The sequence below is a fragment of the Bombina bombina genome, chromosome 5 (genome assembly GCF_027579735.1).
Source record: "Bombina bombina isolate aBomBom1 chromosome 5, aBomBom1.pri, whole genome shotgun sequence".
NCBI classification, from domain to species: Eukaryota; Metazoa; Chordata; class Amphibia; order Anura; family Bombinatoridae; genus Bombina; species Bombina bombina.
Window position 1 is genome coordinate 37,385,520 of NC_069503.1, and position 23,493 is coordinate 37,409,012.

Genomic DNA, 23,493 nt, shown 5'->3' on the forward strand with positions numbered 1-23,493 from the left:
TGTATTTCTTACCTGGGGTTTTAGTCTTTTTTTCAATTGACTACTTCTTGCTATTGCAGGTATTAGGCCCGCGGGTGCGTCAAATGCTAAACTTTATTGCGTCATTCTTGGTGCGAAATTTTTTTGGGCGCGGAAAAAGACGTTTATGACGCAACTTCGTCATTTCCGGCGTCATAAGTGACGCCGAGACCTTTCACACAGCGGCGTCATTAGTGACGCGAGTGTGTCATTTCCGGTTATTTTTGGCACCAAAAAAGTTTACGTTACGTTGTGCGTCATACTTGTCGCCAAATTTTTTTCATTATTTCAATACCCCATTGATGTTTGCCTCTTGCTTTTTTCTCTATGCTTTTGCATTTTTTCCCATTCCTGAAACTGTCATATAAGGAAATAGATAATTTTGCTTTATATGTTGTTTTTTCTCTTACATTGAGCAAGATGTCCCAATCTGATCCTGCCTCAGAAGTTTCTGCTGGAACATTGCTGCCTGACATCGGTTCTACCAAAGCTAAGTGCATTTGTTGTAAAAGTGTAGAAATTATTCCACCAAATGTCATTTGTAATAGTTGTCATGATAAACTTTAACATGCAGATAGTGTTTCCATCAGTAATAGTACATTACCAGTTGCAGTTCCTTCAACTTCTAATGTACATGATATACCTGTAAATTTTAAAGAATTTGTTTCTGATTCTATTTTGAAGGCTTTGTCTGCATTTCCACCTTCTAATAAACGTAAAAGGTCTTTTAAAACTTCTCATTTAGCTGATGAAATTTCAAATGACCAACAACATAATAATTTATCCTCTTCTGATGAGGATCTATCTGATTCAGAAGATCCTTCCTCAGACATTGACACTGACAAATCTGCTTATTTATTTAAAATAGAGTCTATGCGTTCTTTATTAAAAGAAGTGTTAATTACTTTGGATATTGAGGTAACCAGTCCTATTGACGTTCTGTCTAATAAACATTTAAATGCTGTTTTTAAACCTCCTGTGGTTTCCCCAGGGGTTTTTCCTATTCCTGAGGCTATTTCTGATATGATTTCTAGGGAATGGAATAAGCCAGGTACTTCTTTTATTCCTTCTTCAAGGTTTAAAAAATTGTATACTTTACCAGCAAAATCTATAGAGTTTTGGGAAAAAATTCCCAAAGTTGATGGGGCTATTTCTACTCTCGCTAAACGTACCACTATTCCTATGGAAGATAGTACTTCCTTTAATGATCCTTTAGATAGTAAGCTTGAATCCTATCTAAGGAAGGCCTATTTTATATTCAGGTCATCTTCTCAGACCTGCTATTTCTTTGGCTGATGTTGCGGCTGCCTCAACTTTTTGGTTGGAGAATTTAGCGCAACGAGAATTGGATCCTGACATATCTAGCATTACTCGCTTACTGCAACATGCTAATAATTTTATTTGTGATTCCATTTTTGATATTATCAAAACTGATGTTAGATCCATGTCTTTAGCTGTATTAGCTAGAAGAGCTTTGTGGCTTAAATTTTGGAATGCTGATATGACATCTAAATCTAGGTTACTATCTCTTTCTTTCCAAGGTAATAATTTATTTGGTTCTCAGTTGGATTCTATTATTTCAACTATCACTGGAGGAAAAGGAGTTTTTTTTGCCTAAGGGTAAATCTAAGGCTTCTAACCGTTTTCGTTCCTTTCGTCAGAATAAGGAACAAAAACTCAATCCTCCTCCCAAGGAATCTGCTTCCAGTTGGAAGCCTTCCTCAAATTGGAATAAATCCAAGCCATTTAGGAAACCAAAGTCTGCCCCTAAGTCCGCATGAAGGTGCGGCCCTCATTCCAGCTCAGCTGGTAGGGGGCAGATTAAGGTTTTTCAAGGATTTTTGGATAAAATCTGTCCAAAATCATTGGATTCAGAGCATTGTCTCTCAAGGGTATCGAATAGGATTCAAAGTAAGACCTCCTGTGAGAAGATTTTTTCTCTCACGCATTCCTGTAAATCCAGTAAAAGCTCAGGCTTTTCTGAAGTGTGTTTCAGACCTGGAGTCTTCAGGGGTAATCATGCCAGTTCTTCCTCAGGAACAAGGTTTGGGGTTTTATTCAAACCTATTCATTGTACCAAAGAAAGAAAATTTGTTCAGACCAGTTCTGGATCTGAAAATTTTAAATAGTTATGTAAGAGTACCAACTTTCAAGATGGTGACTATAAGGACTATTCGGCCTTTTGTTCAGCAAGGACATTATATGTCCACAATAGACTTGCAGGATGCATACCTTCATATTCCGATTCATCCAGAACACTATCAGTTTCTGAGATTCTCTTTTCTAGACAAGCATTACCAATTTGTTGCTCTTCCATTTGGCCTAGCAACAGCTCCAAGAATCTTTTCAAAGGTTCTGGGTGCCCTACTATCTGTAATCAGAGAGCAGGGTATTGTGGTGTTTCCTTATTTGGACGATATCTTGGTACTAGCTCAGTCTTTACATACTGCAGAATCTCACATGAATCAACTAGTGTTGTTTCTTCGGAAACATGGTTGGAGGATCAATTTACCAAAAAGTTTCTTGATTCCTCAGACAAGGGTCACCTTTTTAGGTTTCCAGATAGATTCAGTGTCCATGACTCTGTCTCTAACAGACAAGAGACATTTAAAATTGGTTGCAGCATGCCGGCTCCTTCAGTCTCAGTCATTCCCTTCAGTGGCTATGTGCATGGAAGTTTTAGGTCTCATGACTGCAGCATCGGACGCGATCCCCTTTGCGCGTTTTCACATGAGACCTCTATAGCTTTGCATGCTGAATCAATGGTGCAGGGATTGTTCAAAGATATCACAATTAATATCCTTGAATCCCAATGTACAACACTCTCTGACATGGTGAATAGATCACCATTGTTTGGTTCAAGGGGCCTCTTTTGTTCGGCCAACCTGGACTGTGATCTCAACAGATGCGAGTCTTTCAGGTTGGGAAGCTGTTTGGGGATCTCTGACAGCACAAGGGGTTTGGAAATCTCAAGAGGCGAGATTACCAATAAATATTTTAGAACTCCGTGCAATTCTCAGGGCTCTTCAGTTTTGGCCTCTGCTAAAGAGAGAACCATTCATTTATTTTCAGACAGACAATATCACAACTGTGGCTTATGTCAATCATCAGGGTGGGACTCACAGTGCCCAAGCTTTGAAAGAAGTATCTCGGATACTTGCTTGGGCAGAATACAGCTCCTGTCTAATCTCTGTGGTGCATATCCCAGGTGTAGACAATTGGGAGGCGGATTATCTCAGCCGCCAGACTTTACATCCAGGGGAGTGGTCTCTCCATCCAGATGTGTTTTCTCAGATCGTTCAGATGTGGGGTCTTCTAGAGATAGATCTCATGGCCTCTCATCTAAACAAGAAACTTCCCAGATACCTGTCCAGGTCCAGGGATGTTCAGGCGGAAGCAGTGGATGCACTGACACTTCCTTGGTGTTATCATCTTGCTTACATCTTCCCGCCTCTAGTTCTCCTTCCAAGAGTGATCTCCAAAATCATCATGGAACAGTCTTTTGTGTTGCTGGTGGCTCCAGCATGGCCACACAGGTTTTGGTATGCGGATCTGGTGCAGATGTCCAGTTGCCCGCCTTGGCCACTTCCGTTACGGCCGGACCTACTATCTCAAGGTCCGTTTTTCCATCAGGATCTCAAATCATTAAATTTGAAGGTGTGGAATTTGAACGCTTAGTTCTAAATCATAGAGGTTTCTCTGACTCAGTGATTAATACTATGTTACAAGCTCGTAAATCTGTCTCTAGAAAGATTTATTATAGAGTTTGGAAGACTTACATTTCATGGTGTTCTCATAAATTCTCCTGGCATTCTTTTAGAATTCCTAGAATTTTACAGTTCCTTCAGGATGGTTTGGATAAGGGTTTGTCTGCAAGTTCCTTTAAAGGACAAATCTCCGCTCTTTCTGTTTTATTTCACAGAAAGATTGCTATACTTCCTGATATTCACTGTTTTGTACAGGCTTTAGTTCGTATTAAGCCTGTCATTAAATCAATTTCTCCTCCTTGGAGTCTTAATTTGGTTCTGAAGGCGTTACAGGCTACTCCATTTGAGCCTATGCATTCTTTGGACATTAAACTACTTTCTTAGAAAGTGTTGTTCCTTTTGGCTATCTCTTCTGCTAATAGAGTTTCTGAGCTATCTGCTCTTTCTTGTGAGTCTCCTTTTCTGATTTTTCATCAGGATAAGGTAGTTTTGCGAACTTCTTTTCAATTTTTACCTAAGGTTGTGAATTCTAACAACATTAGTAGAGAAATTGTTGTCCCTTCCTTATGTCCTAATCCTAAGAATTCTTTGGAGAGATCCTTACATTCTTTGGATGTGGTAAGAGCTTTGAAATATTATGTGGAAGCTACTAAAGATTTCAGGAAGACTTCTAGTCTATTTGTTTTATTTTCTGGTCCTAGGAAAGGTCAGAAGGCTTCTGCTAGTTCCTTGGCTTCTTGGTTGAAACGTTTGATTGATCAAGCTTATTTGGAATTACAGCTCATTCTAATAGATCAGTTTCCACTTTGTGGGCTTTTAAGAATGAAGCTTCAGTTGATCAGATTTGCAAAGCGGCGACTTGGTCCTCTTTGCATACATTTACTAAATTCTACCGTTTTGATGTATTTGCTTCTTCGGAAGCAGTTTTTGGTAGAAAAGTTCTTCAGACAGCTGTTTCAGTTTGATTCTTTTGCTTTTGATTTAAGTTTTTTTCTTTCAAAGAAGAAATAAACTTATTTTTGTTTTGGGTTGTGGATTATTTTTTACAGTGGAATATGGCTGTTTTTATTTTTATTCCCTCCCTCTCTAGTGACTCTTGAGTGGAAGACTCCACATCTTGGGTATTGATATCCCATATGTCACTAGCTCATGGACTCTTGCCAATTACATGAAAGAAAAATAATTTATGTAAGAACTTACCTGATAAATTCATTTCTTTCATATTGGCAAGAGTCCATGAGGCCCACCCTTTTTATGGTGGTTATGATTTTTTGTATAAAGCACAATTATTTCCAAATTTCCTTTGTTGATGCTTTCTACTCCTTTCTTTATCACCCCACTGCTTGGCTATTCGTTAAACTGAATTGTGGATGTGGTGAGGGGTGTATTTATAGGCATTTTGAGGTTTGGGAAACTTTGCCCCTCCTGGTAGGATTGTATATCCCATATGTCACTAGCTCATGGACTCTTGCCAATATGAAAGAAATTAATTTATCAGGTAAATTCTTACATAAATTATGTTTTTTTGTTGAAAGCAATAAAATGGGTTGCATGCTAGCTAGATCCCTAAAAAAAAAAGAAATACAAAACATTTATTAATAACATTAAAAGCCATATGGGACGCACCTCTTTCGATAGTAGAGCCATAATACAGAACTTTACCAAATACTACACATCAATATATAATTTAGAATTGTGCAATCCCAATTCTAAAACAAATCTGATTACAGATTATCTAGCCCATATTAACCTCCCATCCCTTACAGCAGAAGACTCCTGCACCTCAGACCCACCATTCCATATACAAGAAATTCTAACGGCTATAAAATCCCTCCCACCCGGGAAAGCCCCAGGCCCAGATGACTTTACTCCCAAATTCTACCATCTACTTAAAACACATTTAAGCCCAAAACGCTTTACTCTATTCCAATCGATAGACCAGACTGGCAATCTCTCCCAACACCTCTTGGAGGCTACCATATTGGTGATCCCAAAACCAGGCAAATGCCCTGATCAAGTAGGTAACTATAGGCCTATATCCCTATTGAACATAGATGTAAAACTATATGCTAAGATTCTAGCCACTCGGATAAATAAAGTCCTACCCTACCTGATCCATACTGACCAGGTGGGCTTTATCCCCGGCAGAGAAGCCAAAGACAATTCCATTTGTGTACTCTATATTACTCCAATAATAGCGAAACCCAAATTATTTGGCACTCTACGAATGCTGAGAAGGCATTCAACAGGGTGGATTGGGAGTTCACGTGGTCCACCTTGTCGAAATTCGGGGTCTCTACCAAATTAATTACAAGAATAAAGGCCCTATACACTAACCCTACAGCTGTAATCCGCGCTAATGACTCAATTTTGAACAAATTTTCTATTAAAAGCAGTACCTGACAGGGTTTCCCCTATCACTCTTCCTATTTGCCCTTACGGTTGAGACTTTTGCTACACGTATCCAATGTAATCCAAGCATCAAAGGACTGAAATTTGGCCCCATAGAACAAAAATGCCTACTGTACGCAGATGACATCATCTTCACCATAGGCTCCCCAAGCACATCCATCCCCACTGTCCCAAAATAACTTGATACATATAAAGTGATCTCTAACTTTTCCATCAACATGGACAAATCGTCTCTCCTACCCATTAACCTGATGACAGACAAAACCACATATATAACTTCAAACACCCTATTCTCAATCTCCAACTCCATATGCTATCTAGGCATTAATATTACACCATACATAACAGAGCTATTCAATTTAAATTATCTTCCATTACAAACTGATAATCATGGCATAAACAGGGCCATTTATTGTGGATCGTCGTGTAAATGCTATAAAAATGACCACCGACCAAAAGTAGCAAAACAGACCTTATACCTAAACAGGGAAGATGGCGTCCTAGGAATTCCCAAACCGACTACTTTAGGGCTACCCATCTAGCACGTATTGCTGCATGGAATCATAACAACCCTTTTAAGCCATGAGTCCATCTAGAAGCAGCGCTCCCCAATCTTCCTTCCTTGGGCGAGATGTGTTGAATCCCTAAGATACAAACCAACAACATGCACCACTGACTACTATGTAGCAAGCACATGGGACAAAACCATCCAATTAAATCACACAATATGAAGCCAAATATCCCCTCTTTCCCCCCTTTGGGGACACCCATTGTTCCTCCAGCCCGAATTGACACAAACAATCTCCATAACCGATCAATTACAACAACTACCAATATATTCACTGTTTAAAGATGGACATTTCAGAACGCAAAATGACTTACAACATATAGGAACACCTTTTCACAAATGGTTTGTTTATCTTCAAATTCATCACGCAATCCAAATAAATACACATAAGCTAAATTTTGTTAGACCTAACACACCATTTAAATTCTTATGTATTAATTTATAGTATGCTTAGAGGCTGCTTCCCAACACATAAACCCCTATACATAACTAAGTGGGAAAATGGCCACCAACTCCACAGTATCTTCAATGGTGCCTCCTCACTGTGTTGGAGACATTACAGTGAAATAGGTACTCTCCAATATCTGGTGGCATTGTCCTTAAATAAAAACATTTTGGGAAAACATCACCTTACACTATAACTCAATATTAGGCACAACACTCGAACTTCACCCTTCCATAATACTCCTCAATGACCTCCCCCAAATCCCTTGTCTGTATAATAGGAAATTGTTACAATGTATGATAAATTGCGCCAAGAGATTTAATATCTAGATTTTGGAAAAAAGCGACAACACCCACCTTACAAATGTGGCTAAAGGAAGTGATCATGTTCTCTCTTTGGAAAAACTCCACTACTGCTTTCAAGTTAAAGCTGATTTTATCTTAGACCTCATATTTATATGGGACCAGAAAACAACAATATAACCTAAAGTACCTGTGACACAAAACCTTCTTCTCATCTCCCCCTCCTCCCCTTCCTCCCCTTCTTTAACTTATTTCCTCTCCTACTTTTCCCCCTCTTTAGAAATATCCTTCATTTCTTTATGGTCACACGGCTACGCTGATTATAGTGCTTCTAATTTATGTTATCAACAGTGACTGTAATTTGTATTTATATATTTACTTTATTCCACAAATGTTATGTGCTAATGTTATTCATGTTGTGTTCATTTTTGAAAAATTCAATAAAACTATTTAATTAAAAAAATAACTGTTTGCTGTTTGTAATTTTTTATTATTAAATTGTACACAGCCTTTTAAATGACCTACGGCTCTGGCTCCTACTTAGCATATGCAGGCGTTCACATTATATAAAAATATGAGTCTGTTATTGGCTGATAGCTGTCACATGGTACAGATGCAGAACTACATTTATCAGAAAACAATTTACTATGACTTTAAAAAGAGAAGTAGGTTTTATTGCATTGTATTTTTATTATACATTTGTTGATTTTGTAATTCTATATGTTATGGTCCTCTTTAAATGGACTGAATTTGCCAAATGAACATATCTCATTATATTGTGATTCCTTGTAAACAAAAAAAATCTTTCTTTTCTTAACTCTATCCAAGGTAACAATTGAAATGAACATTTTAGTGCCTATCTTGTAGTGTAATTAAAGACAACTCAGTATTGACCAAGAGAAGTTAAAGGACTGGGGGTGGACCACATGACAAAATGTCTGACAGTGAGAATTAGTAGGAAGTACAATACCAATACTGCAGTATCCAATTGAACTTATATTTAAACAACTGATTTTAAACATTTCTTTCAGGAGAAAATATTGTTTCATATAAATGATAGAAAACAAAGATTATAATATATTTGTAAAGTTGTGATATGGCCCCACTTAAATAGATTTTCTACCATTATGTTGTATAGATCTGGGAAGATTCATATTTAAGGGGCAATTATGACACCCACATAGTTAACTGTACTAAATGCTTGTGGTAAATCAACATCACATATGTAATAACTAAACAGCTGATCTGTATCACATGTATTGTTATGTGTGCCTTTAATTATAACACACGTACAGTTGACCCTTTCCTGCTGGGGTTAAAGTGTCTACATAGGAACAACTGTTCCGATGTAGACAAATTGAAATCATGTGATCATGCACACGATCGCGAGATTTCAATTATTGGATTGGGTCTGGGGGCGTCCCTATAACGCTAGGAACGCCCTCCTGACTGTGATCAAATCCAGGAAGCGCTGTAGGCTTCAGGACAGCCATTGGCTATGACGTTCTATTCCGTCATAACTAAAGCCCAGTGTAATAATGAGGGAATATAACGGCGTTAAAAGGTTATTCAGAAGCTTTTATTTATTATTATCCATCTATACCTTTTAATATTCTTTTTACAGACATGACCAGAGCACTAAGAGATAGCAGGTATTGATGTAACTTGAGTGAATAAGGGAACCTTCTTCCTGAACACAGACATTGAAGCCAGTTATCAGCATGAACTCATATGTGTTAGGTGAGTAAAATAGATATTATGCTGACTTTAATTACAGGCAAAATAGAATAGATCACTCATTAAACAAATATAAACTATTATATTTATATCTGCATCTTTTAATAACATTTGTGTCAATGACGTTATAAAGAAGGAGCAACATCCATTGGGCTGAGGAGGAGGGAAATAATACTACTCCCCCTCTGTCCTTTTAGACAAACCATGTTCAACAACTGCCTAACTTCACCCCTGACCTGACCTCGCTCATGGAACATCCATAACTGCACTTATGCCTACCTTTCTACCATGTGTGGAACACCCACAACTCAGTAATTTAGTTTACTATGATGTAGTAATGTTTACATTCTATGTCATCCTTTTTTAATTTGTGATTTACAGGTAAATATATTTAATAATACAAAACGGAAGGCATTTTTGAGTATATATGTTTTTTTTATTGAGATGGATTATATTATAATGAAAACATTCTTTTTTTTCTTTATTCCATTTCTTTTTATGTAGAAAAACACGTGAATAGTTCATATCCATCCTTTACTACAGAAAGCATCAGAATGATACCGCAAACTCCAAAAATCTTAGACATTAATGAATATTCACAAACATTGAGGATATCACCGCAGATATTTAAAGAAGAGGATGAATTGGCAGGAACTGGGCAGCAATCATTATGTACAGAGAGTAATTTAGCCATCAAACAAGAGGAAAACATTTATGACTTATCTAGTGAAATTTTTATCCCAAAAGATAAACCACACACATTTACTGAGTTTTCAAAACATATTAAAGAAGGGAACAGTCTACAGTCTAACCAAATGATTCATACAAAGGAGAAACCTTTCAAATGTACAGAATGTGAGGAAAGCTTTAGATGGAAGTCTCATCTACTAGCACACTACAACATTCACACAGGTGAGAAACCACACATATGTACTGAGTGCGGCAAATGTTTTACACAAATGGATCATCTGAAAACTCATAAAAAGATTAACACAGGAGAAAGTCCTTTCACATGCACAGAGTGTGGAAAAAGTTTTACACAAAAGATTGATCTGAAAACTCATGAAAGGATTCACACAGGAGAAAATCCTTTCACATGTACAGAGTGTGGAAAAACTTTTACAAAAATAAATAGTCTGAAAACTCATGAAAGGAGTCACACAGGAGAAAAGCCTTTCACATGTACAGAGTGTGGAAAAAGTTTTACACAATTAAATAGTCTGAAAACTCATGAAAGGAGTCACACAGGAGAAAGGCCTTTCACATGTACAGAGTGTGGAAAAGATTTTACACAAATAAATAGTCTGAAAACTCATGAAAGGAGTCACACAGGAGAAAAGCCTTTCACATGTACAGAGTGTGGAAAAGGTTTTACAAAAAAAAGTCATCTGAAAACTCATGAAAGGAGTCACACAGGAGAAAAGCCTTTTACATGTACAGAGTGTGGAAAAAGTTTTACAGAAAAAAGTTATATGAAAACTCATGAAAGGAGTCACACAGGAGAAAAGCCTTTTACATGTACAGAGTGTGGAAAAGGTTTTATACAAAAGAGTTATCTGAAACAGCATGAAAGGAGTCACACAGGAGAAAATCCTTTTACATGTACAGAGTGTGGAAAAAGTTTTATACAAAAAAGTGATCTGAAAAGTCATGAAAGGATTCACACTGGAGAAAAGCCATTCACATGTACAAAGTGTGGAAAAAGTTTTATACAAAAGAGGTATCTGAAAAATCATGAAAGGATTCACACAGGAGAAAAGCCTTTCACATGTACAGAGTGTGGAAAAAGTTTTACACAGAAGAGTAATCTGCAAACTCATGAAAGGATTCACACAGGAGAAAAGTATTTCGCATGTACAGAATGTGAAAAAAGTTTTACACGAATGGATCATCTGAAAACTCATGAAAGGATTCACACAGGAGAAAAGCCTTTCACATGTACAGAGTGTGGAAAAAGTTTTACACTTAAGAGTAATCTGCAAACTCATGAAAGTATTCACACAGGAGAAAAGTATTTTGCATGTACAGAATGTGGAAAAACTTTTACACGAATGGATCATCTGAAAACTCATGAAAGGATTCACACAGGAGAAAAGCCTTTCACATGTACAGAGTGTGGAAAAAGTTTTACAGAAAAAAGTTATATGAAAACTCATGAAAGGATTCATACAGGAGAAAAGCCTTTTACATGTACAGAGTGTGGAAAAGGTTTTATACGAAAGAGTTATCTGAAAAAGCATGAAAGGATTCACACAGAAGAAAAGGCTTTTACATGTACAGAGTGTGGAAAATGTTTTACACATAAGAGAAGTCTTAAAACTCATGAAAGGATTCACAAGGGAAGAAACCTTTAACATGTTTGGAAAGTGGAAAAAATGTTTTTATTGAAAGGTATCACAAAACACCAAATATTTACACACAAATAAACTATATACACAGTGTACAACCTCTTTACAATTATCCTAAAGAGGACAAACTCTCTAAATAGAAGCATCAAAAAGGATCCTATTGTAAATAATACTTTCTAATCCCAGTTATATAAGCCCCAGATTAGAAGTGCTCTCCTGCTGTCCTTTGTGCTTCTATATATGTGCACCTCAGTTTCTCTCATATCAATGTGATAGAATCTAAACACCACACAGGAATATACAAATCCGTCCTTGACTCGTTTGGCAGGACTTCCTGTTGGGGGCGGAGCATAGTCAGTTGCTCCTCGACAGCTGCAAAAGTGTTTGCAGCGTGTAAGAGCCAGCTCCCCACGCCACTTGCCCCATGGCCCAAATTGTTTCCTGGGCCTGTTTTGGGCCTTTTGGTACATGCAGTACCAGCACGAGAAGCCCTCATCAGCCGATTTGGCTTGCGGGAGATACAGAAATTGGAAACAGTGCACCACTCTCACATGTCCCTTTGAAATACACCCTGAAATGGAGTGAAAGTCTCTGGAAGGTATCACTCGTAAGAGGAAGCAGCATGTCGAACCGAAGATAAAAGGAGCTGCCTAGGACCAGTCCCTCTCAAGCTAAGTGTCGCTTGTAGGTAAAAGCTCAGGGTTTGCGGCGGAAGTTGTACCCGGAGCCCTGTCCTTGCAACTGAAGAATCGAGGTGATTAGATATACCGGTAACTATTCTTCTATATTTATGTCTTTCATCCATAGACTGTTTCACAGCCATACTGCATGTTCAAAGAAAAACAGACAAAGAGAAAATATGTTTAGCTGAGCTACTATGATACTTAAACACCTGGGACACTGAAAACTTATTTAAATGGTAAATCGCTTTATTTTTCTATATTAGCTGGATATTTTGGTCACTGGTGGATACAGGAGGAGTATATTTCTATGAGCCGAGTGCTTTTTTTTCTCAATATCTACATTTTACATAGCACGGCATTGAGAAAGGGTAGCCCCAGTACACAGATGAATATCTCATTGAGATGGTAGCTGAATGGAATATAGAGTGTACTGACGAGCCCTGCTGATAATTTATCAGACATAAGAATGCTCTGCTGAACTTTCCTGTGGTTTAGCAAATATTTACCCTGAAACTTATTCTTTAGTCTGGAGAGTTTTGTCATTATAAAATTACCTCTAGAAGATTAATATACCCCAGTGCAGAGAAGGACGCTCTGCTGAGACTGGTATGCCCTAATTCTATATAGAGGGTGATTGTATGATGAGATATGGGCAATATCTATGTCATAATATGTCTTGTTAAAATGCACATTTCTCACTAAATATACCTTGAGGGATTTTCTCCTGTGTTGTGAAATAGGAGAAGGCTCTATGGAGCTCTGGTTGATCTCTGCTTTTCGATTACAGGCTGGACTTTCAAGAGTTAACTGCAGAAGCAGTTATTGCACACATAATTGTGATTATCTGTGGTTTTGTGTTTCACCTAAGCACCATTAGTATTTCTTAAAGTATATTTAAAGTTATATGTTTTATGTTAGCAAAGGCGGTGGCAGATTTTTTGTTTTTGTTTCTTTCATGTTGCAATAAGCCACGCTAGAATCTACATGCTTTATTTAAATATATAATGTTTAGGTTATGATCTTCAGCTTGATATAAGGTTGAAGGTTTGAGCTATTTTTCATAATTAGAGGGAACAAAACTGTTATTCTACTTGACTATATACTGAGATAACTACCAATAGTTTTGTGCTGTAAACTTTTATGCTAGGGACTTCCTTTTTTCCTTATACCCCTACAGATTGGTATCTCAAATTATAAGCTTTGTGGTACAGATTAATATCTGCTAATTAGGAAGGAATCTCCCAGATTTACAGCAAAGTCACATGTTTTATCCCAATATATATATTATGTCTGTGTTGTGATTGCTTGCTTGATATAACTGATATGTTTGAGCTATCCTGTTAAATTAGAGTGTAAAAAACTGTTATAAGCATCTAATGATGTTTTGAGACCCTACCTAGAGGTTAATGTTATCTTGTAAACCTATGTGTTAGGGGTTTTCCTGTTATTCTCATTCTTTTTATATACTGATATCTATACTTATAAATATAGTGATACAGAGTAATACTAGTTAATTAATAAGGAACCTTATAGCCCTGTAGCCAAAATACTCAAAGCCATTGGTGTTAAAGACTATATCTATTTAGATCTTTTTCTGCTTCAGAGTAATAAAACTCAGTCATGACGAGTTAGTCATATTGTTTAAATTAACTGTGTATTTAATTTTGCAGACTTCACTATAAGGTTTTTTTTTTATTTTTCCTCTCCTCTCACACATTTTTTGTATATGCTCACATATGTGTGTCTATATATGTGTATGTATATATTTATATAGATAAATTACTCACATTCCAATTTCTTTCTTATATATGCTCAGAAAAGAGTTTTTCACTTTTTGGTTTAGTGTTTGGTCTCACGTCACTATTGTTCACTATTGTTCACTAGATTTTATGGATATATTTCTCACGCAGGTGAAAATTAATTCACCCATAATGCCTGCCAAGGTAAAAGACAAAAAATCCAAAACTAATGATACAAACACTGATACTAGTTTAGATTACTCATCTCCCAGAATGGACATGCAGTCATTGTTTTTACAAATATCTGAATTGTTTACACCTCAATTCGATTTTATTAAGAAATACTTACCTAGTATCTCCACGGATCTGATAACTCTAACATCTGAAGTGAGGCAATTTGCCACAATAATTTTGGAAGTAGAAAATAGAGTATCCGATCTAGAGGATCTAGCTAACTCTCAAGAAACTATATTGCAGAAACAAGAGACAAAAATTTGTTATCTACAGGTACGTTTAGATGATATGGAAGATCGAGCAAGTCGTAACAATATAAGAATAATATGGCTTGCAGACACTCAGGAATTTGAGGATTTATTTAAAATTACTTCTGTATTACTCCCTCAAACATTCGGGGTCCCTCCACATCAGTGTCCTGCTCGGCTGAGTAGGTTCAGGGATTTGGAGCATGTGCAAGGTGATGGCTGAGTTAAGCTGAGAGAATGTGAAGAGGTGAGTAGGACTCAGTATACCAGAATGGAAACACAGAACAAAGAAGGGCTTTTCTTAAAGTAACTTTACTAAGGTAATGCAAGGAAAACAGGAGGTAAAGCACATCAAGGTTATATTCCAAACTGATAATAAACAAATGAAAGTCTTTGTAAAAGAACAGTTCAAGCAGAAGTCCTTCAACAGACACAGACGACCCTTACGAGTACTTGATATTAGGATCAAAGTGGGCATACACGGGTATTAGAGCCAGGGTACTTGGTATCATATGCCAGTATCTCAGTAAGGCAACTTGGTTTCAGGAACGGGCTGAGCATACACCAGTATCTCGGTATAGCAACTTGGGTTCAGGGTCGAGCATACACCAGTATCTCGGTATAGCAACTTGGGTTCAGGAAGGGGTCGAGCATATGCCAGTATCTTGGTATAGCAACTTGGGTTCAGGAAGGGGCCGAGCATACGCCAGTATCTCGGTAAGGCAACTTGGGTTCAGGAAGGGGCCAAGCATACGCTAGTATCTCGGTAAGGCAACTTGGGTTCAGGAACAGGCCGAGCATACACCAGTATCTCGGTAAGGCAACTTGGTTTCAGGAAGGAGCCGAGCATATGCCAGTATCTCGGTAAGGCAACTTGGTTTCAGGAAGGAGCTGAGCATATGCCAGTATCTCGGTAAGGCAACTTGGGTTCAGGAACGTGCCGAGCATACGCCAGTATCTCGGTAAGGCAACTTGGGTTCAGGAACGGGCCGAGCATATGCCAGTATCTCGGTAAGGCAACTTGGGTTCAGGAAGGGGCCGAGCATACGCCAGTATCTCGGTAAGGCAACTTGGTTTCAGGAAGGGGCCGAGCATACGCCAGTATCTCGGTAAGGTAACTTGGGTTCAGGAACAGGCCGAGCATACGCCAGTATCTCGGTAAGGCAACTTAGTTTCAGGAAGACAAATGTCACAGTAGAGTTGCTTAGACTCAGCAAGCTGATAAACACACAGTTCTTACAGCAGTGGAGTTTAGTACCAACAGCCAAGGAAGTATACAGGTACTCACAGCAGAGGTACTTGGCTTCAGGATAAACAGATGTCACAGTATTGTTGCTTAGACTCAGCAGGCAGATTAACATACAGTTCTTACAGGAGTGGAGTTTAGTACCAACAGCCAAGGAAGTATACAGGTACTCACAGCAAAGGTACTTGGCTTCAGGATAAACAGATGTCACGGTATAGTTGCTTAGACTCAGCAGCCAGTTAAGCTTACAGTTCTCACAGCATGGTGATAGACACAGTAGCCAAGTAAGCATACAGGATACAAAAGAATTGCCAGAATACAAGACAGTCAGTCAGTAGCCAGGAAAGCAGTCCAATCTTTCATAAAGCAAAAAGGGGAATCCAGAAGAATGGTCAATCAGCAAGCCGAGTTCAGATGCCAGGGATCCAACAACAAAACAGGAATTCAGGAAACAGAACAGAGGCAAAAACAAAAGGAAATCAATCACAATGTCAAGGCACCAAATGATTAGTGAAGCAGCCCTTTATAGCAGAGCTGATTAGAAATCTACCTGCAGCTGGCAAGCAGGTGGAGCCAGAGAGTAATCCACTGCAGGTAACAGGTCTCCAAAAAGCTGCAAACATAAACAGATACCTCTGGTGGCACAGGAAAAGAAAAACAGGCTGGGAACCAGGAGTCCCAGGTTCAAATCCAGGCACGGCTGTGACAATCAGCTTTCTTTAGAGGTTGAAAGAGCCCACAGAGTAGGTTCTAAAAGAACTCTTCCTGATGGAACAATGAGAAATAGGATGTGCCTTGTAAAATATCTCAAATTTCAGGATAAAGTTGAATTACTAAGACTGTTTAAAAAAACTGAAATATGTACTCTAGTAAAACATAAGGTATTACTCTTCCAATATTTTTCCAGTGAAACATCTTCCAAGAGAAAATTGATGGCCCCCTTTTGTACACAGTTTATAAACATGGGGTTGAAAGCACGGTTGGTTTATCCAGCCAAAATCCTGTTAGAAGATTATGGGAATAAATTTACATTTACTAACGTTAAGGAGGTAAAAGACTATATTGGAACAAAAGGAGCTTTATAGGTTTAATATCTCCATTGGAGATGATATAATACCTTTATAACAACATAGGATATGTCAGCCTGTTTGCTCAATGAATTGGTGTACTAAAACTTGTAGATGCACAATATTCTTAGTCATGGCAAGAGATCTTTGCCTTGCAGTAATTTTATATGTCTTTTTAGGGTTTTTTTTATTTTATGTATCATATATATATATATATATATATATATATATATATATTTTACTCTCTTCCCCCATCCCGCATGATCAACATTTAAAAAATTAACGGCTAGATTACAAGTCTTGCGTCCCAACGCTGATTTTTAACGCCCACTGGTATTATGAGTCTTGCAGGTATAGGTGTACCGCTCACTTTTTTGGCCAGACTCGAAAATACTGCAAATCCACTTACGTCAATTGCGTATCCTATTTTTTCAATGGGACTTGCATAGCGCCGGTATTATGAGTCTTCCAAAAAGTGAACGGTAGACCCTCTCCTGTCAAGTCTGGTACCGCATTTAAAAGTCAGTAGTTAAGAGTTTTATGGTCTAACTCCGTAGTATAAAACTCTCAACTAAAGTGCTAAAAAGTTCACTAACACCCATAAACTACCTATTAACACCTAAACCGAGCCCCCCCACACATCGCAAACACTATAATAAATATATTAACCCCTAAACTGCCGCACTCCCGCCTCGCAAACACTAGTTAAATTTTATTAACCCCTAATCTGCCGTCCCTAACATCCCTGACACCTACCTACATTTATTAAACCCTAATCTGCTGCCCCTAATGTTGCCGCCACTATATTAAAGTTATTAACCCCTAAATCTAAGTCTAACCCTAACCCTAACACCCCGTAACTTAAATATAATTTAAATAAATCTAAATAAAATTACTACAATTAACTAAATAATTCCTATTTAAAACTAAATACTTACCTATAAAATAAACCATAATCTAGGTACAATATAACTAATAGTTACATTGTAGCTAGCTTAGGGTTTATTTTTATTTTACAGTCAACTTTGTATTTATTTTAACTAGGTAGAATAGTTATTAAATAGTTATTAACTATTTAATAGCTACCTAGTTAAAATAAAGACAAATTTACCTGTAAAATAAAACCTAACCTAAGTTACAATTACACATAACACTACACTACAATTAAATTAATTCCCTAAATTAACTACAATTAAATACAATTAAATACAATTATCTAAAGTACGAAAAAAAGCAAACACTAAATTACGGAAAATAATAAAATAATTACAAGTTTTTTAAACTAATTACACCTAATCTAAGCCCCCCAAAATAATAAAAAGCCCTACCCTATACTAAATTACAAATAGCCCTTAAAAGGGCCTTTTGCGGGACATTGCCCCAAAGTAATCAGCTCTTTTACCTGTAAAAAAAAAGTACAATACCCCCCTCCAACATTAAAACCCACCACCCACACACCCAATCCCCCCTTAATAAAACCTAACACTAACCCCTTGAAGATCACCTTACCTTGAGAAGTCTTCACCCAACTGGGCTGAAGTCCTCGACGAAGCCGGGCGAAGTGGTCCTCCAGATGGGCAGAAGTCTTCATCCAGACGGCATCTTCTATCTTCATCCATCCAGTGCGGAGCAGCTCCATCTTCAAGACATCTGATGCGGAGCATCCTCTTCTTTCTTCGTCCGACGACTGAATGAAGGTTCCTTTAAATGACGTTAGCCAAGATGAATACAACTGTATTTCCGTAAAAAAAAGGCTGGTTCTGGTAGGATCCAGATGTTTTTGAGCAAAATAATGTGGGATTTGGAAGTGTCTTGAAGTGTTTGTGTGGAAAACACTTAAATATGTCTATATCTGTCTAAATTAGACATGGATCCGGCAGGATCCGGCTGTTATTCTGTTAAAAAGTGTTGGTTCTGAAAGGACCCAGATGATATTGTGTAAAAAAAAATTGGTGAATCCAGAAGTGTCTGGATGTGTTTGTGTGGAAAACGCCTACATTTGTGTATATCTGTCTAAATTAGACATGGATCCGGCAGGATCCTGCTGTTGTTCTGTAAAAAGTGTTGGTTCTGAAAGGACCCAGATGTTATTGTGTAAAAAATGGTGGATCCAGAAGTGTCTAGATGTGTTTATGTGGAAAACACTTAAATTTGTCTATATCTGTCTAAACTAGACATGGATCCGACAGGATCCAGCTGTTTTTCTGTAAACAAGTGTTAGTTCTAAAAGGACCCAGATGTTTTGTGTAAAAACATTGGTGGATCTAGAAGTGTCTGGATGTGTTTGTGTGGAAAACAGTTACATTTGTGTATCTCTGTCTAAACTAGACATGAATCCAGCAGGATCCAGCTGTGTTTCTGTAAAAAAAAGTTGGTTCTGAAAGGAGCCAGATGTTTACATGTAAAAAAAAAAAAAAACAATGGTGGATCCAGAAGTGTCTGGAAGTGTTTGTGTAGAAAACACTTAAATTTGTCTATATCTGTCTAAACTAGACATGGATCCATCAGGATCCGGCAGTTTTTCTGTAAAAAAGTGGTGGTTCTGAAAGGACCCAGATGTTTTTGTGTAAAAAATTGGTGGATCCAGAAGTGTTTGCATGTGTTTGTGTGGAAAACCCTTAAATTTGTGTATCTCTGTCTAAATTAGACATGGATCCGGCAGGATCCGGCTGTATTTCTGTAAAAAAATTGTTGGTACTGAAAGGACCCAGATGTTTATGTGTAAAAAAAAAAATGGTGGATCCAGGAGTGTCTGGATGTGTTTGTTTGGAAAACACTTAAATTTGTCTATATCTGTCTAAACTAGACATGGATCCATCAGGATCCGTCTGTTTTTCTGTAATGAAAGTGTTGGTTCTAAAAGGACTCAGATGTTTATGTGTAAAAAATTGGTGGATCCAGAAGTGACTGGATGTGTTTGTGTGCAAAACAGTTAAATTTGTGTATCTCTGTCTAAACTAGACATGGATCCGGTAGGATCTGGCTGTTTTTCTGTTAAAAAGTGTTGGTTCTAAAAGGACCCAGATGTTATTGTGTAAAAAAAAAAATGGTGGACCCAGAAGTGTCTGGATGTGTTTGTGTGGAAAACACTTAAATTTGTGTATCTCTGTCTAAATTAGACATGGATCCAGCAGGATTCGGCTGTTTTTCGGTAAAAAAAGAGTTGGTTCTGAAAGGACCCAGATGTTTATGTGTAAAGAATTGGTGGATCCAGAAGTGTCTGGATGTGTTTGTGTGGAAAACACCTAAATTTGTGTATATCTGTCTAAATTAGACATGGATCCGGCAGGATCCGGCTGTTATTCTGTTAAAAAGTGTTGGTTCTGAAAGGACTCAGATGATATTGTGTAAAAAAAAATTGGTGAATCCAGAAGCGTCTGGATGTGTTTGTGTGGAAAATACCTAAATTTGTGTATATCTGTCTAAATTAGACATGGATCCGGCAGGATCCTGCTGTTGTTCTGTAAAAAAAGTGTTGGTTCAAAAAGGACCCAGATGTTATTGTGTAAAAAATGGTGGATCCAGAAGTGTCTGGATGTGTTTGTGTGGAAAACACCTTACTGTGTGTATATCTGTATAAATTAGACATGGATCCGGCAGGATCCGGATGTTTTTCTGTAAAAATGTGTTGGTTCTGAAAGGACCCAGATGTTTTTGCATAAAAAATTTGTGGATCCAGAAGTGTCTAGATGTGTTTGTGGGGAAAACACTTAAATTTGTCTATATCTGTCTAAACTACACATGGATCCGACAGTATCCTGCTGTTTTTCTGTAAAAAAATGTGTTGGTTCTAAAAGGACCCAGATGTTTTGTGTAAAAAAAAATGGTGGATCCAGAAGTGTCTGGATGTGTTTGTGTGGAAAACACTTAAATTTGTCTTTATCTGTCTAAAATAGACATGGATTCATCAGGATCCGGCAGTTTTTCTGTAAAAAAGTGGTGGTTCTGAAAGGACCCAGATGTTTTTGTGTAAAAAATTGGTGGATCCAGAAGTGTTTGCATGTGTTTGTGTGGAAAACCCTTAAATTTGTGTATCTCTGTCTAAATTAGACATGGATCCGGCAGGATCCGGCTGTATTTCTGTAAAAAAATTGTTGGTTCTGAAAGGACCCAGAGGTTTATGTGTAAAAAAAAAATGGTGGATCCAGGAGTGTCTGGATGTGTTTGTTTGGAAAACACTTAAATTTGTCTATATCTGTCTAAACTAGACATGGATCCATCAGGATCCGTCTGTTTTTCTGTAATGAAAGTGTTGGTTCTAAAAGGACTCAGATGTTTATGTGTAAAAAATTGGTGGATCCAGAAGTGACTGGATGTGTTTGTGTGCAAAACAGTTAAATTTGTGTATCTCTGTCTAAACTAGACATGGATCCGGTAGGATCTGGCTGTTTTTCTGTTAAAAAGTGTTGGTTCTAAAAGGACCCAGATGTTATTGTGTAAAAAAAAAAAAATGGTGGACCCAGAAGTGTCTGGATGTGTTTGTGTGGAAAACACTTAAATTTGTGTATCTCTGTCTAAATTAGACATGGATCCAGCAGTATTCGGCTGTTTTTCGGTAAAAAAAGAGTTGGTTCTGAAAGGACCCAGATGTTTATGTGTAAAGAATTGGTGGATCCAGAAGTGTCTGGATGTGTTTGTGTGGAAAACACCTAAATTTGTGTATATCTGTCTAAATTAGACATGGATCCGGCAGGATCCGGCTGTTATTCTGTTAAAAAGTGTTGGTTCTGGGGGGGCGGAGCCTGGCTGCAGCTAAGATGGCTGCGTAACTCCGGTGCTCTGCAAAGAAGGGCTCTTAAAACAATGACCCGAAGGAGCTAACCTGAGCTACGATAACTAATTTTACATCCTAAAGCAGGCTAAACATTAAAGGCATCTACCGATCGCTGCATATCACCTCTCACTGGTGTATAAGAGACTGCAGGACACTTTGCAGCATGTGGGACGCCACGCTACTTTTCAGGCTACTACACGCTGCTTGAGACATATCGGACTACCACCAGCTTATTAAGACATAACGGCAATATCCTTGATCTCATCTCACCACACTAACCACCTCTACCTGATCCCTGAGGACAGACTACCGCAATCGCCGTGGAAGTGAGACCGAAAACCACCGATAAAAGCAGGGCTCTGTGAATGGCGGTGGCCATCTTGGTAACGCCGCTCCGATAACTCAGGTAACCCTGACACACTCTACAAGTACACAGTGCCTTATCCTAATATTTAATCACCTTAAAACAGCCTGCGGACTACCATACACTTCCTATAAACCAAAAAGAGGGACAAAATAAGGCACCACAATACCCGCCATAATAACTGCGGCCTAATTTGCTTAAGTGGAGAGGACAAGATCGTCATTACAAAGAAGGGGCTTTTACACACACAGTTACAGGGACAGCTAGACGATATACCACCTATAACCCACATAAGACCTATAACAGCTGCCTGTTAATCTTTCAACTTTTATTGAGGATAAGCGTCCCCCTGCTCCCACGCCATCTATTACATGGGAGAGAGAGAGGGGAGATCAAAATATAAACTTTAATACAGTCTGAGAATTACCACTAACTTCTCCAAGAACTTCTTTATGCAGTATATACGGAACCCGTCTGTGCTGAGAAGAATTTAGAAGCATGCATAACTAAAACTGCTTATAGATTGCTGTGTCCCTTAGCAGTCGGACTGCACTTTACCTAACTAACACGTAAAAACAACAGACAACTAGAAGCAGGGTGATTGCAGACGGTGCACATTAGATATTCTGAAAGGTGCTGCAAATAATCTACGGAAGACCACATCCACATTCTTCACTATCTTTTATATCAGAGTTGGATAACCCCTGCTCCTTGTGAAAAATTATTGCTTCTTATAACTAATCTTATAATGATGGCGGCTAGAAGACATACCAAACCTGAAAAAGCCCTGAAGCATGCATCAACAAAATCTCATACTGTATCATCCTTTTTTGCTACAGAACACTCCCTGTCTCCCAATCTCTCTCAAAACAAACATACTTCTACACCAAACATAGAAGAACCTACAACGGAGCTCTCAGCCTCACCTAAACTACCTGACAATATTCCTACATCACTCCTATCTCAATTCGCGACGAAACAAGAGATTTCTTCGATTTTCCGGACATGTTTGCGCGAAGAACTACTAGAAATGAAACAGGACCTGCACAATTTAGGTTCTAGAGTTGACATGCTGGAAGCGGAGACTGAAGAGGTGAGAGAAGATATCCATAGAATTGAGGATAGAACTACAACACATCAGGAAACAATCACCACATTAATGGATAAGATTGACGACCTTGAAAACAGGAGTAGGAGGAAAAACCTGAGGCTACGAGGCATTCCAGAGTCTATCTTACCGAAGGACTTTCATGAATATTTACAATCGTTATTTACCTCCATCAAAGACTCCGCTTACCCAGACGACATACTATGGGTAAGAGCTCACAGAGCACTAAGGCCTAAACCTCCGGATAGTGCCCCTCCCAGGGACATCATTATCAGATTTAAAAATTTCCTTGAAAAAGAGATGCTGCTTAACCAAGCCCGTAGACATCAGCCTGTCAAGTTTAGAGGAAACGTGATACAGTTTTATCAGGACCTTTCTGCCAGAACCCTGCAGATAAGGAAAGAATTTTCCCCGCTCACATCCTTACTCAGGAATAAGAAAATCCCCTACAGGTGGGGTTTCCCTGTTCATCTTATGGTGATCCATAATGACA

The 23,493-nt window shown here is 38.2% G+C and overlaps 1 protein-coding gene across 1 annotated transcript in view; it reads left to right on the forward strand.

The window, feature by feature from the left end:
• LOC128661264 (zinc finger protein 585A-like) overlaps window positions 1-11,965 on the forward strand; it is a 185,106-nt gene extending 173,141 nt beyond the window's left edge. Inside the window, exon 6 of the mRNA XM_053715538.1 lies at window positions 9,694-11,965. Within this exon, the coding sequence (XP_053571513.1) occupies window positions 9,694-11,543 (1,850 nt within the window). The 3' untranslated portion in view covers window positions 11,544-11,965. The remainder of the gene's footprint in view (window positions 1-9,693) is intronic.
• The last annotated feature ends 11,528 nt before the right edge of the window (window positions 11,966-23,493 follow it).